We start from the raw sequence: 13,231 nt of genomic DNA on the forward strand, positions 1-13,231 counted from the left end.
AGGGCTGGAGGTAGAATCAATAATCAGTAGCCAATGATTTAATCAATCATGCCTACATAATAAAGCCTTCATAAAAACCCAAAGGGATAAAGTTCAGAGAACTTGTAGGTTGGTGAACATGTGAAGATTTGGGGAGAGTGGTGCAATCATAGAGCATGGAAATCCACACCCTTTCTCCATACCTTGCCCTGTGCATTTCTTCAATCTTGCTCTTCCTAAGTTACATCCTTTCATAATAAGCTATGACCTCATAAGTAAAATGTCTCTCTGAGGTCTGTGAGCTGCTATAGCAAATTAATTAAACCTGAGAAGAGGTCTTGCGAGCTGCTGATTTGTAACTGGTTAAGTCAGAAGTACAGGTAACAACCTGGTCTTGCCACTGGCATCTGAAGTGGGGCTGGTGACAGTCTTGTAGGATGGAGCCCTTTATCCATGAGATTTGATGCTATCTCCAGGTAGACCATGTTAGAATTTAGTTGAATTGTAGGACACCCAGCTGGTGCCAAAGAATTGCTTGTCACTGGTAGGGGAGACATCCCCCTCCCTAGGTTGGCATTGGGTCCAGCAACCCAAAAAGAGGAGGATAGATCTTAAAGTGGAAGTAGGGCACAGATCGGGACACTAGGCAGTTTAGAGAGCCTAAAAGCATGTTGGGGCAGGTGAAAGGATTAAAAAGAGGAATGATAAATTGCAGCAAATCTGCCAAAGGCCTGTAGTTTGCATTACCACTGAGGGATAGTGACACGTTTTCTAGTCCAAAGGAACAGAGCCTAAGCCTCTCTTTGCCTCAACTCCAAATCTTGCTGTCAGATCCAGATTTCTCTGTCTACATGTAAGTGGAATCCTATGGCTCCTGTTTTGAACAAGAGAGTGAAAGAAGATTATATAATAAATGGTCAGCCTGTGTTCATTCAACTTGGCTTATTATTTATATAATTGTAACATGAATTTGGTTTTGCTTGTGTTATTTCATTCTAGAAGTCTTGCCCCCCAAATTGTGTCATTAATCTCTTTGAGAGGATTGGGTCCTACCTTCTTCTTTAGCATCTCCTTCAGTGCAGAAGAACTGATGGACACCGAGAAATCCCAGGCGACTGCTTTCCTGAATCTTTTCCTTCAACAAATGTTCATTTGGCTCCAGTTCCTATGGTTGACTCACTGTTCTTCTACCAGCCATGAGAAGTATTAAGGCTCAGGTCATAAAAACAAGTTTGCTGGGCTATTCACACAAGCATGAGTAGGGATAGTGTGTGATGGAGAAGCATTATATCTGCCAAACATTTCTTTCAAGATACATATCATTGAAAATGCCAAAGATCTCAATGATGCCATGTTGATTGCCATCCATGAGTCAGGTGAAATTAGTGACTGTCACAAATATTCTGTTAATTTTTGCTTTTCTGTTGCTGGTATGATTCAGACTAGATTCCTACAGTAGTATCACAGTACTTCACCAGGCATGAATCCATAGAATTTCAATTGATTCATTCGCTTGTTTATTCAACAACATTTATACTGAATAACTACTATATGCCAGGCACTTTGCTAGAGACTAGAATGTCTTGTTAGAGCAGAGAACATGAGTTTGCTACTAATGATCTACCAGAAAACTATGCTCTCCCTTTGCCGCCTAATCTCATAAAAGCAGCAAAAATAGGAACTATCAGGCACTCACTTCCCACTCTTGGTAGACCTTTGCATTTATTTTCTCATTTAATTCACAGAACAAGCCTTCACAAACTAAAGCATGGAAAGGTAAGGCACTTGTCCAAGGTCTCATGACTACCAACTGAGAGAACCATGCCTTTCTCCATAATACTGGTTGTATTGGTATTTCAACAAATTCACCAACACCCTAGGATTCCTTTTCAGCAGCATATAGATTCTTATCACTGCCAATGGTGTCATATCTGATTATTTCTCTCTTCTAAGAGAGCCAAGCAGAGTTTATCATAGATCCTGTATAACTTCACACAATTCTCTGCAGGCATGTCTCAGAATTGCAACAAATGCCCTAGAAGCTAATGTCAGAACACAAACACTTCCAGACATACGGAGAGGAGAACTCCTCCAACCTGACAGACGATGAGTAGTCATCCAGGAATTACATGATAATGACAGTGCTATTTCTTGAAGCTCATATGCCAAATTGCAGGCTGCTCCATAGAACTAGGCTTCACCACATTCTGAGCATGGCCCGGGAACAAACCCACCCAGGTTGTGCCAGCAAAGCCCAGCGCTCCATTTGAACCTTCATTACTAATGATTAATTTTGTCCCAACTCATAACACAAGCAGCACACAGGCCCAGGTTGCCCTAATCAACAAAACAGAAAGTATCCATCTATTCCCTCCTTTTTCCTTCTCTTTTTGCTTCATCTCCCTCACATCAAGCATCTATTAATCACCAACTCCATCAATTCCATAACCTAATATATTCCCAAATATACCAGGATTCTTCATCCCCACCCCTATTAATTCAAACCTTCTTTTGTTGCAGGATTTTTGAAGTTACATTCCATCTGGTGTCTCTATATCCCATTTTGTGACCACTATCATATCTGTTCTGTTGATATTCCCTCTAATATTTGAGGAGGGCAGATTCCAAAGCTTTTGGTCCCCAAAGTCCTTGACTGTCCTTGATTCAGAGACAAACAGCTATAGAGAGAGATCCAATGGTAAGTATTCTGATAGGATCAGAGAGTCTGAGGACTTTGAGACCAGGAGGGGCTTTAGAAAATCTCCCTGGCCATACTAGGGGAAACCATTACTAGAGATAGCTACAGTACTTTCTTCTCCCCTACAGAAAGGCAGTGCCACTGTGACAGTGGTGGTGACCCTAGGCAAGTAGAAGTCTTATTTTCCATGGTCCAAATGGGATGCACTAAAGGACTCAGAGATGCTCATTTGTCCCAGTTGAAGGGGCCCAGAGATGCCTAAACACAGCAAAAACAGCAAAATCTTGCATTTGACATAAAAGAACCACGGTAGACTCAGATTTGAGGAGACTATATAAAAAAGTTCGGAATCTTAGGTTCCAGTGGTGGGTACAACCCAGGAAGCAGACAAGACTGGCCACTCCGCAGCACAGACCAGAAAAGATTTGTTTAAGATTGCATGGGTCTGAGGAAACTTCCCCTTCAGCTACCATCATATAACACAAATCATTCCCAGACATTACCGTGGAAAGGAGCAGAGAAGAGAAAATTTGAGAGCCTGAAAATTTAATTAAAAGGGCTACCCAGCAAGTTGGTCCCTGTGAGAAAGAAGATGAATCATAGGAAGACAGAGTAGTCACGTTTGTGTTGCTTATACCTATATATGAAAGGTGAATATTTTTGACATCTCAGTGCATTTCAGGGTATTTCTCAGGTTGTTTAAGAATCTATATAGAGCAAATTCTTTTTTTTTTTTTTTTTTTTTTTTTTTTTACCAAAGAGTCACTATAAATGTTTAGGCTAAAATTAAAAATCCTAAGTCAGAGCCATGACCTAGGGAGAGAGAAAATTTGTAGATGCAGGTAGAGAATGGCCAGCATAAAGTAGAAAAGAGGGGATAAGAAAACCTATCACTAGAGCCCCTTCTTGGTCTGTAAAGTTTTTTGAGAAGTAGAACCAACTTTTCAGAGAGGAATGCCCAATACTAACAGCATCAATTCAGACTGAGTCATATTTAGAGAGGCATTATTGGAAAGAGAGATTGGACTTCAACAACTAAAAAGAAAGACAATACCCACCTAGTATTTAATTAATGAAGTCAACCCAGAAAGGCCCATGAGTAGGTCCATTGTCAGACCTCCTCTTGTGAGACCTAGCTGAATAAATACCCATCCCCTCTCTTGAACCAAAAAACTGAGGTGGAAAAATATTTACCTCCTGGGATTGAAGTAGACCATAGTTAGAGATTACATTGTGGCACCAATCCATACTTCCTGCCACCTTTTGGTAAAGAAAGCTATTCATCTGTACTCCAGAATTCAACATCCACTAGAAGTTTTCCTGGCTCAAGGAAAACATTTCTAGCATGCAATCTGCAGCTACTAAGGTTGGAGATAGAGTGACGTAATGGACCAGTATTGGGAAGAGGCTGTGCCCTCTTGGAGAACGAATAGTGATACAAAGTAAAGGATTCAATCCATATGGAGATTTTTCTAGCCAAACGTGGAGGGATTGGGTAGAAGGTCACAAAGAAATAAGCATAGGTTAATAATCAAGCTCTCACCTTCTAGGAAAGGGGAGAGTAGGGCCTTAATCATGAGTTAATGTCCTTTCAGGAATGCAAAGGTTTACTATGGTAGCATTGTATGTTTCAAATATCTCCCAATTTAGGATCCCTTATCAATAAGCTTCTCTCTGTCTCCTACACCCTAATTGCCATTAAAGGCTAGTCATTAGGCTGAAGTCAGGAAAGAGACAAAGCCCATTGCAGAAGTGGGTGTCACCTATAGTAGAAGGAATCTCAGGTAGATAAAAGGGGGTATTAAGAGGAAAATCTGCTTCTTGTAGTCTGGGGTAATTCTGAGAAAAAAATGAGACAGAAGAGTGAGACAGGCAGCCGTGAAAGCTTTTATGCTTCTCTCTTCCATAGACAAAAAGAGGAGATGGTGCTTCATAAACATGTAAATATTTTTTGAGAAGCCCAAGGATTCGGGCTTAATGGCAACCCCACCCCTCTGGAAAGTACCAGAGTGGAACTGTAAGGGCTAATTCATAATACCATCTGACATGGAGCAGGACCAGCTGAACTGAGTTGGCAGTGGCAGGTGTTGCCATGCTTCTCAGTAGTAGGTTAATGGCATGAAGGATATCCAGAAGTTCCTATATCTGCAGGAAAACAAAGTGTGAGAGTCCTGCTGGACCTAAGGATGGCAGGATATACATACTCCTGTGGGAGATGATTTGAGACTGGGGGGAAGGGATTGGGGGGGGGCGGGCATTAAGACTGCAGTGGTGAATGTCAGCACAAAAGCCAGAAACGACAATAGCATCTCAGACTGGAGAGCACTTCTAATCAACTACTTGCAGCAGAGTTCAGCAGGACCCAAAGAATTTACATGAATGTGAGGCTTCCCATTTCCCTAACCACCACAAAATCATGTCAATCATATCCTTTCCCCATATACTTGATTATATTAGAGAAGGCAGAAAAAGAGGAAATCTGAGTGACTAAGTATATGACCACAGAGCCTGAACATCTGCCTAAAAGGACTGCTAAATTATTGGACAGGACTCAGTTTATTGGGTGATACTAAAATTTATAAACTTCCATTTTTTGATGTAGTTGGTTTTGAAGAAGTTCAGATGAGAAATAATTAAAAATAAAAACTAATTTCTTTGAGCCTCTGAGGACAGTAGAGTAGTTTTATAATCTTATTATATTATATAAACTAATAAGGAAATAGTGTCCAAAAAGCCAATTAAACAAGAAAACTCTTTTATTGATAGAAAAGCAAAACAAATTTTCCATGAATTCTAATATCTGTTTTATTCTGTCTGTTGGATATATTTGAGTTCAAAAATCAGTTTTTCTGTTGCTTTTGTCATTATTGTTGTTAATCTCCCTATGAAAACAACCCAATGAGATCACAAGTATCCCTGCTTCAAACAGGTAGAACTACCTTGATAAGACATTGTCCTCAATTAAAGTTAATTAAATTCTTATTCTTAGCTAAGCATTCCTACATGGCACCAATTGTATTACTAGGTTGGTGACATTAATAAGTATTGATGTCAAGTCATCAAAGCTGTTTCTCAAATGTTATCAAGTAAATCAGAAACCAAATCAGACTGATGTTCAATTCATGATTAAATACCCCTCTATAGATAGGTCAGTTCATTCTAATATGAACTAAAACATCTGTGAGCCACAATCACTAATTTCAAAAGAAGCATGGCCCAGAAGAGTGGTTTTTCAAATTCAGATTTAAAGTCCAGATTCACAGGGGAATGGACCTGAGGAGCCTGACCAGACTAGATTAAAGTTTCTGGTTCTAATTTAACCTTTAACTTCCACAACTGTCACCCACAGAAAAGCATTTAATGGAAAAAATGGAATTTTAACCATTATCTAATTAATTCAATTGATATAGATAGAAATGGTGGAAAAGTCAGATGCCAAAATGTTTTTTAAAAAGCTAATTTATCCATATTTTCCAAAAACTACATACCAAACTAAACAGATAATGGTCATATTTTCACTTTACCTTTAGCTATGCAGATATAAATTGTATTTCCACACAACATATAGGCTGAAAATAAAAAAAAAAAATCAAGCCACAATCCAGGCTTGTGGTCTAGATAGCTCTAAAGCTCCTCTAGATATTTTTGCTTTCCATCTAGATATTTAGACCACATAGGCATGGTCACAAGTTCATTATCATTGCTACATTTGAGTTACTAACTAGGAAAGGAAGCTTATCTAATTACCAACTCCCCGAGCCAAACAAGACTCTCCCCTTTCATTAAATAAAGAGAAAGTCATTCGGATTTAACCCCAGAGAAATACGTACATGCATATACCTGACTTCTCAGTATCCTCTCTGGATAAGAGGATGGAACAACAATTTGGTTTCCATCTCATTCTTGTAACGACAGAAAAGAGAATACAAAAAGTCCATTGTAAATTTGTACAAAATGTATGCATATATAAATACATATCTATGGGTGTATATAAATTCTAAAGAAGATTATATTCATCTACATCTTTAAGATTCAGAGTCCCATACAGTTGACATAATGGTATTCTCTCTCCAATTTTCTCATTTTTAAAAACAATAAGAATCAAGCATGCCACCTTATTAATACTGAGTAGCAAGTGCAGAAGTTGAGCTGTAGCTATAGGGATTTGAAGCAATTCATTTGACGGGACATCAGTGAATAAAATCCTTAAAATAAATTTAGCTATTTCCAGATTGCCTTTTGTTTCATATAAATGAAATCCAAAATGCCCTGTTGGTAGCATCCCAAACTCCTGAGACTGTCAATTGAGCTCAATAAGATGCAATGCTCTAAACAGGGTCTGTGCAAATTGCTTGGGTATGTGCTTATTGCAATGATTTGGTGTGGGGACTGGTATTACTAGAATTTCATGTAATTCACTATCTCATAAAAAATCTCAAGTGACACCACCAGAAGCTTAGAATTCTGAGTATATGAAACTCAGCATGAAATTTGACTCACAAACCACATCATCTTTACAAAGAGCACTGTTAAAAATATTAAACCACAGTCAGTTAATGGAGAAAGGCATACATATTTAAAGGTGCACAATAAGAGCATATTATGGATGTGTGCCCATGTTTAGAGGTATCAAGATGTTTTTTAAACAGTATACATAATGCTTTTATTTCTCCTGTTTCCTCTATTTCTTTGGGGAAAAATTATATAGGACAATTTCATAATTACCCCCTAGAGTGTACAGGCTGCTCCTTGGAAGGGGATTATTATTGCATGCCTTGAATGCACTGTGATTCATAAGGCAAGAACGTAAGAGTAGCTTCAGCACCAAGGAAATGGAATCATCATCCAGCACTGCTCACAACAGAACATCTTATTGCTTCAATAAAATGGGAAATTATTCACTGTAAGAAGTGCACCAAACAAGAGGGAGAAAGTAATATCCATGCACTTAGTGGAGCTTATTGGAAATGAGGAAGCTCCCTTCTGAGTCCCTGATTCTGTTCAAATTTCAAGTCCAAAAGTCATTCTGTAATAAGGTATTAAAGGGCTACAGCTGGATGAGGGTGAGCCACAAAACTTAATGGACTTTCTTCCTCACAGTGCCTTAGTCATTCTGATGTACAGTGTGGAGCTCTGATGCACTAAAGGATTCCCTAGTGGCCTGAGGGAGTTAATGCACTCTTTTACCTATTACTAGGAAGTGACTAAGGCACTGGAGAGAATCTGGTTCATTGTTTAATATATTGAACCCAAAGATTATACCTGGTCTTCCTAATATTACAACATGGCATGCTTAAATGATGATCCTCTGTGTTTCAGGAAAGGACGTGAGTGAATATCTAATGGACGGTTAAAGTTAAGCTTATTAAATTATTTGTATAAAAGATGCAGGTTGAGCTTGGGCAATTTAACAGATGACCTAAAACCTCAGAGGTAATATTTTTCTCTAGATAAGAGCACAGAAGCCTGGAACCAACACAGAGAACCTAGAATTAATAGTTATTTGGAAGAGGGATGCACATAGGGGCACTGTTGCCTTACACCGTGCGGGTTGATAAGAATTTTTTGATTGATTCATTTTCATTCATATATTATCCAAATATTTAAATAGCTGTCAAAAAAATTGGTTCCCAAGAAAGGATGCCACTGCATATATTTAAGATTGCAATATGCTTCTGGCTCCTTCTATCATCAGTCCAAGGGAAACAAAGTGGTAAATAACCATAGGTGGACCCCATTTCAAACATAGATGGCCTTCTCTGGCATCAGGAGAGAGAATAAAAATATTGATCTTTCCTCTCACTTTGTTTTTCTCTCAACTATTTTTTTTGTGTGTGTGTATCCAGTGAAGGTAGGTAAGCCAGACTGAGAAAGAGAAAAGAGCCTTTCCTTCACTGCATCTCAGATGCAGGCACAAATTTTTTACTAACAAGCTTCATATATTTTTTTTTATCCTACAAGTAGTTACTGGGTTTAACTTCTCATGAAATTTGCATGTCCTGTCATCCAAATTGCCCAATATCCCCACCAGTCTCACCCCCAAACACATACAGTACAAGCAAGCACACACACCACTGCCTCCAGGTGGTAATTGCATGCAGGGAGGACTACAGGCACTGTTTAAATATTAACCATGTTTTAATAGATGGCATTCCTGCACATCCATTATTTGTTTGTTTTCTGTTGTGGTTGTCTCTGTTACTCGCAAAAGAAAAAAAGAAAACATATGTGTTATCTTTTTATAACAGTCTACTACAGAATAAGGTACAAAAGAACACTTCTGGAAACAGCAGAAGCCAGGCCTGCCCACTGAATTGCTCATCCAGTGGTAACCATTATATCAACAGCTGGAAATTAAGAACAAGACTATACAGTTTGGAGGATGTAGTACAGAACTATAGTTTGTTTCTGTATTTGGTACCAATATAATAAATATATAACAAAGGTGCACTTGCTCTAAAAATTAAACAGAAACATTCTGGTTGGTTAGATACTGCACTTTCAGTACTGCACATCACCTAGTACTTTTTTTTTTGTACAAAAAAAGGTTAACTTATGCAATGTTTAATAATAAAACCAATAGTACACGCAAACCCGATCGTAGAAAAAGAAGAAAGAAACCAACAAAAAGCTAAAATAGTCACTTCCCAAAACAGCCCCTCCTCTGCCTACACAACCAAAGAAACCAGTCCTGTGAAGCAATTTCAGCACCACACCTGTCTGGACAGCTTCTGGATCCTTTATGAATCCCGAAAATGCCACAAGTCAAAGGTGAACAGCTGGGGGCGGGGCAGAGAGCTAAAGCAGCAGATGTTGTTTTTCTTTCTTTCTTTCTTTCTTTCTTTCTTTCTTTCTTTCTTTCTTTCTTTCTTTCTTTCTTTCTTTCTTTCTTTCTTCTTTTGCTTTCTGTTTCTTTCTTTCTTTTCTTTCAACCCATTTAAAGATTTTCGGCCAGCGAGGGACATTTCTAAAAGTAAATTTTTAAATGCCTGGTCCTGGAAAAAGGAATGGTTAACTAAGGGGTGAGAAAGAGGGCTGACCAGAGACCAGTACATGTCATACACGTTTGTCTGGGACTGTCTCTGTGGCCTCTTGTAGTTCTGGTGCTTAATGTAGACATTTTCTTTAAAATGTACTATTGCCTGAGCCCGGCGGAAGGTGGGAATGGGGAAGGAGGGAAGCTGAAGGAAAAGTGAAAGCTTGGGTGGGGGTGGGGGGAGATGGAAGGAAGGGAAGGTAACTGAACCTTAACTTGACAGCTATGTACAACACACCGGGCCCCCTCCACTCCCTTTGCTCCAGGAATCAATGCCTCTTTTATATTTGGTAGCTTGTGCGGTTTCTCCTCCTTATTGTGTGTGTGTGTGGGGGGGGTGCAGGGTGGAGAGGGAAGACGCATCCTTCATTGACAATGAGAAATTATGTGATTTGTCATGCGCTTGGATTGTGTTATTAGTATTATAATAATTACTATAAATATTAATAATAAAGTATTATCAGCGTTATTTCTTCTTCCGAGACTTTCCTCGCCCAATATTTACAAATACCGCACAGTGCCTCGGCGGAGGAGAAACAGAGTAAGGGGAGGGCAGAGACGGAAAGAAGGAAAAAGAGAGGGAGGCCAGAGAAAAGTGGAAGAGGAAAGATGGAGGGGGAGAAAGCAAGGACGGCAAAGATGCTGGAGATGAGGAAGGGGAGGGAAGAGGGGGCTAAATGATCAGGACAGTACCACCGTTTGCAAAAGGCCCTCGCCAGCTGTGTCCAAACAGGAGGAGGCTGCTTGTGCTCCTTGCGGACTGGGGGCGGGTGGTGGAGCCGGAGGAGCACAGGGACCCTGGCACGGGAGGCCAGGGGACAGAGACGAAGAGGAGGCGTCGGAGGGGGTGCAGAAGGCAAAGTCCCGGGGCTGCCTCTCCAGCCGGGTTTCTTTGGCTTGGGCTGGGGCCTGGCCGCCCGCCGGGGGCAGCCCCCTGCCGCCGCGATTGCTGCTGCAGTGATCCCGCTCGTACTCCTCCTGAGCCCTCTGCATCTTCCGCTTCTTCATCCTGCGCTTGTGGATGTGGAAGGTGGAGAGGGACAGCACGATGAGGCAGAAGATGAGGGTGACCAGGACGATCAGCACCAGCGTGGAGGAGAAGGACTGGAAGAGCTGCTGTCCCACCTGCGTGATGCAGGTGCCGCCTCCGCTGGCGCCTGTACCCGGGCCGCGGGCACTGGCGTTGCCGCTGCCGCTGGCGTTGGGGGAAGCAAAGGTCCGGTTGAGGAGACACGGCGGCAGCGCCAGCCTCAGCTCCTTGGGCGCCCGGGCACTCATCGGCGCTGGGCTGGGAGGGGCCGGGCCCACCAGACTTCCTCTCTCAGGCACACGGTTCCCACCAGCCAAGAAGAGGACGGAGCCCACGCCACCCAGAACTACTCCCTGGTGCGGGAGGGGATGCGCGCGCGGGCGAAGGGCCGAGGGAGCAGCCGCGGGCGAGCAAGCCGGCGGGGAAGCGAGCGGCGCCCGGGAGATCCTCGCCGACCCCGCCTGGAACGCGTGTCCGCGCGCCCTCTTCCTTTCCCAAGGCACCAGGCTGCAGAGAGAACAGGCTCAGTTAGGATCCCGGCCGCTGCCCGGGGGGGCGCGGAGGGCCGAAGGCGCGGCCCCCGGGCACCCCGCGTCCGCCGGGCGCTGCCCGCCTGCTCCGCAGCCGCCGACCCCGCCCGCCCCCGGCCGCGCGCCCTCGCCCCCCGCTGGCAAGGGGTCTGCGCCCGCCCCGCCGAGAGCCAGATTACTCAGCAGATGAGGCAGCTCCCGGCGCCCCCACAACTTTCTAATCGCAACAGACACGCCGCCGCCCCGGAACGCGGTCCCTGCCGCCCGAGCCCCGCTCTCCCCCTTCCTTCGCCCTCCCGGTGGATGTCTCCCCCTGGATCCTACCTTCCCGGCACCCACCCCGGCCGCCGGGCGAGCGGGCTCCGGGTACGCAGTCCTGCCTGCTCCTCCCTCCCCCTCCAGACTCTTCTTCCCTGGCCGGCTTCAGAGCCCTCAAGTCCCATTCCCATGGGGGCACCACAGCAACCACATCCTACTCCGCCTCTGTCCGTGGCCGCGGCTGCCGCGCTGGATCGCGCTCCATCCTTTCTTCTGCCTCCTTCCCTGGTACCTCCCCCCACACACACCAGGAAAAAAAAAAAAAAAAAGGCAGCTGAAACACCTTTTTCTCAGCTAAAGCACGTCCCCGCAAACGCCCCCTTCTCTCCGTCTCCCTGTGCCCCGCACTCGGCAGTATCCTGCTTCTTTCTAGGGGGACGGGAAACGGAAGGCAGAGGGTTCTCGTTCGCAAAGTTTGGGGAACGGACCTCCCCTCCAGCCTTCCCAGCCCCAGCCGAGGCTCTGTGCGGGGACCCGAGCCGGGTAGACCCGCAGCGCGCAGCACAGCCCCTCGCCCGCCCTTCTCCAGAGGCAGCTGCAAACTGTTGCACTGCGGAGCAGAGGGGAGGCGCGCGAGCCGGGGCCGGGCCGGGTGGGGGCCGAGGCTGCCGCGGGGGGGCCTGCGCAGGCCGCCCCTCTCGCGCCCCGCCACCCGGCAGCTGGGACCTTTAGCGGCACCGCGTCCCTTACCTGGGCCACTAGCTGGCTGCAGGGAGGGAGCCCCCGCCGCGCGGCTGCAGTGGCGGCTGCAGAAGGCGCGGAGTGAAGGGGCCGGCGACCGAGCCCGGCTGCCGCTGCCGCTGCCGCCGCCGCTTCGGGGAGCTCAGCTCGCAGCCTATTGCCAGAGAGGCCGGTGACGTCAGGCAGCCACCGCTAGGGCTCCAAGCCACCCCTCGGGCCCCCACCCCACCCTCATACCCCAACATCTCGTCCTGGCAGAGTGAGCCTCTGCCACACGCATTCCTAGTTCCCTGTCCTTCCCCTGCCAGGGGCTACATGCGAGGAGCAACCCCCACCGTGGCACCGGGAGCAGCCCACCTCTGCACTCCTATGCCTCGGAAGGAGGAAGCCCTGCCCTCAACCCTTTTCCACATGGTCCCAGGAACACGTTTTTACACCCCAGAGAGCCATCTCCCCCCCCCCCCCCCCCCCCCGGGTACACATTTGATTCCTCTCTCTCTCTCTCTCTCTCTCTCCTCGGCTGATGAGGATTGTTCTCCTCTGCAAGCCTGTCTATGCTGGCCTGGTTCTGTACGGAAACTGCGTGAATATGAGAAATGAGAAGGGCATTTCTGAACGCGTGTGGCAGAGCATAAAATACAAACCTGAACACGTATTTAGTCACGAACAATGCAAATTAACCGTTTTCCTCTCCACCAGAGTCTTCAACTTACCTCTCACTCCACCTGACTCATGTTTCTCCTCTACTCACTCACACACTCATCTTCAGGCCCAAAACCCACTCCATATATTCAACATTCATTCTCTTTTAATGTGTGCTTTGTGTGCTCTCGTGAGCACACAAAGCACACACAAGGCTTATAAGACAGGAAGGCAAAAACAACTCAGAGGAGTACAGAAATAAACTGTCCTATGAAAATTTTGAGTGTACCCCTTACTTTGCCGTAGTGTTAACAATA

The 13,231-nt window shown here is 44.8% G+C and overlaps 1 protein-coding gene across 4 annotated transcripts; it reads right to left on the reverse strand.

The window, feature by feature from the left end:
* Positions 1-5,415: 5,415 nt before the first annotated feature.
* C5H11orf87 (chromosome 5 C11orf87 homolog) lies at positions 5,416-12,708 on the reverse strand. 4 transcript variants are annotated; one of them, XM_038536255.1, is made up of 3 exons: positions 12,282-12,474; positions 11,598-11,816; positions 5,416-11,250 (listed from the first exon to the last, which is right to left on the reverse strand). In XM_038536255.1, the coding sequence occupies exons 2-3, from the start codon at positions 11,720-11,722 to the stop codon at positions 10,395-10,397; spliced, it is 981 nt and encodes a 326-aa protein (XP_038392183.1). In that variant the 5' UTR covers positions 11,723-11,816; positions 12,282-12,474; the 3' UTR covers positions 5,416-10,394. The 4 variants fall into 4 exon arrangements, 3 of the variants coding, with proteins under 3 accessions (XP_038392183.1, XP_038392185.1, XP_038392182.1); XM_038536257.1 differs by having other exon boundaries at positions 11,613-11,823; XM_038536254.1 differs by having other exon boundaries at positions 11,598-11,823.
* Positions 12,709-13,231: the final 523 nt, after the last annotated feature.

The sequence above is a fragment of the Canis lupus genome, chromosome 5 (genome assembly GCF_011100685.1).
Source record: "Canis lupus familiaris isolate Mischka breed German Shepherd chromosome 5, alternate assembly UU_Cfam_GSD_1.0, whole genome shotgun sequence".
In the NCBI taxonomy this organism is placed as follows: domain Eukaryota; kingdom Metazoa; phylum Chordata; class Mammalia; order Carnivora; family Canidae; genus Canis; species Canis lupus.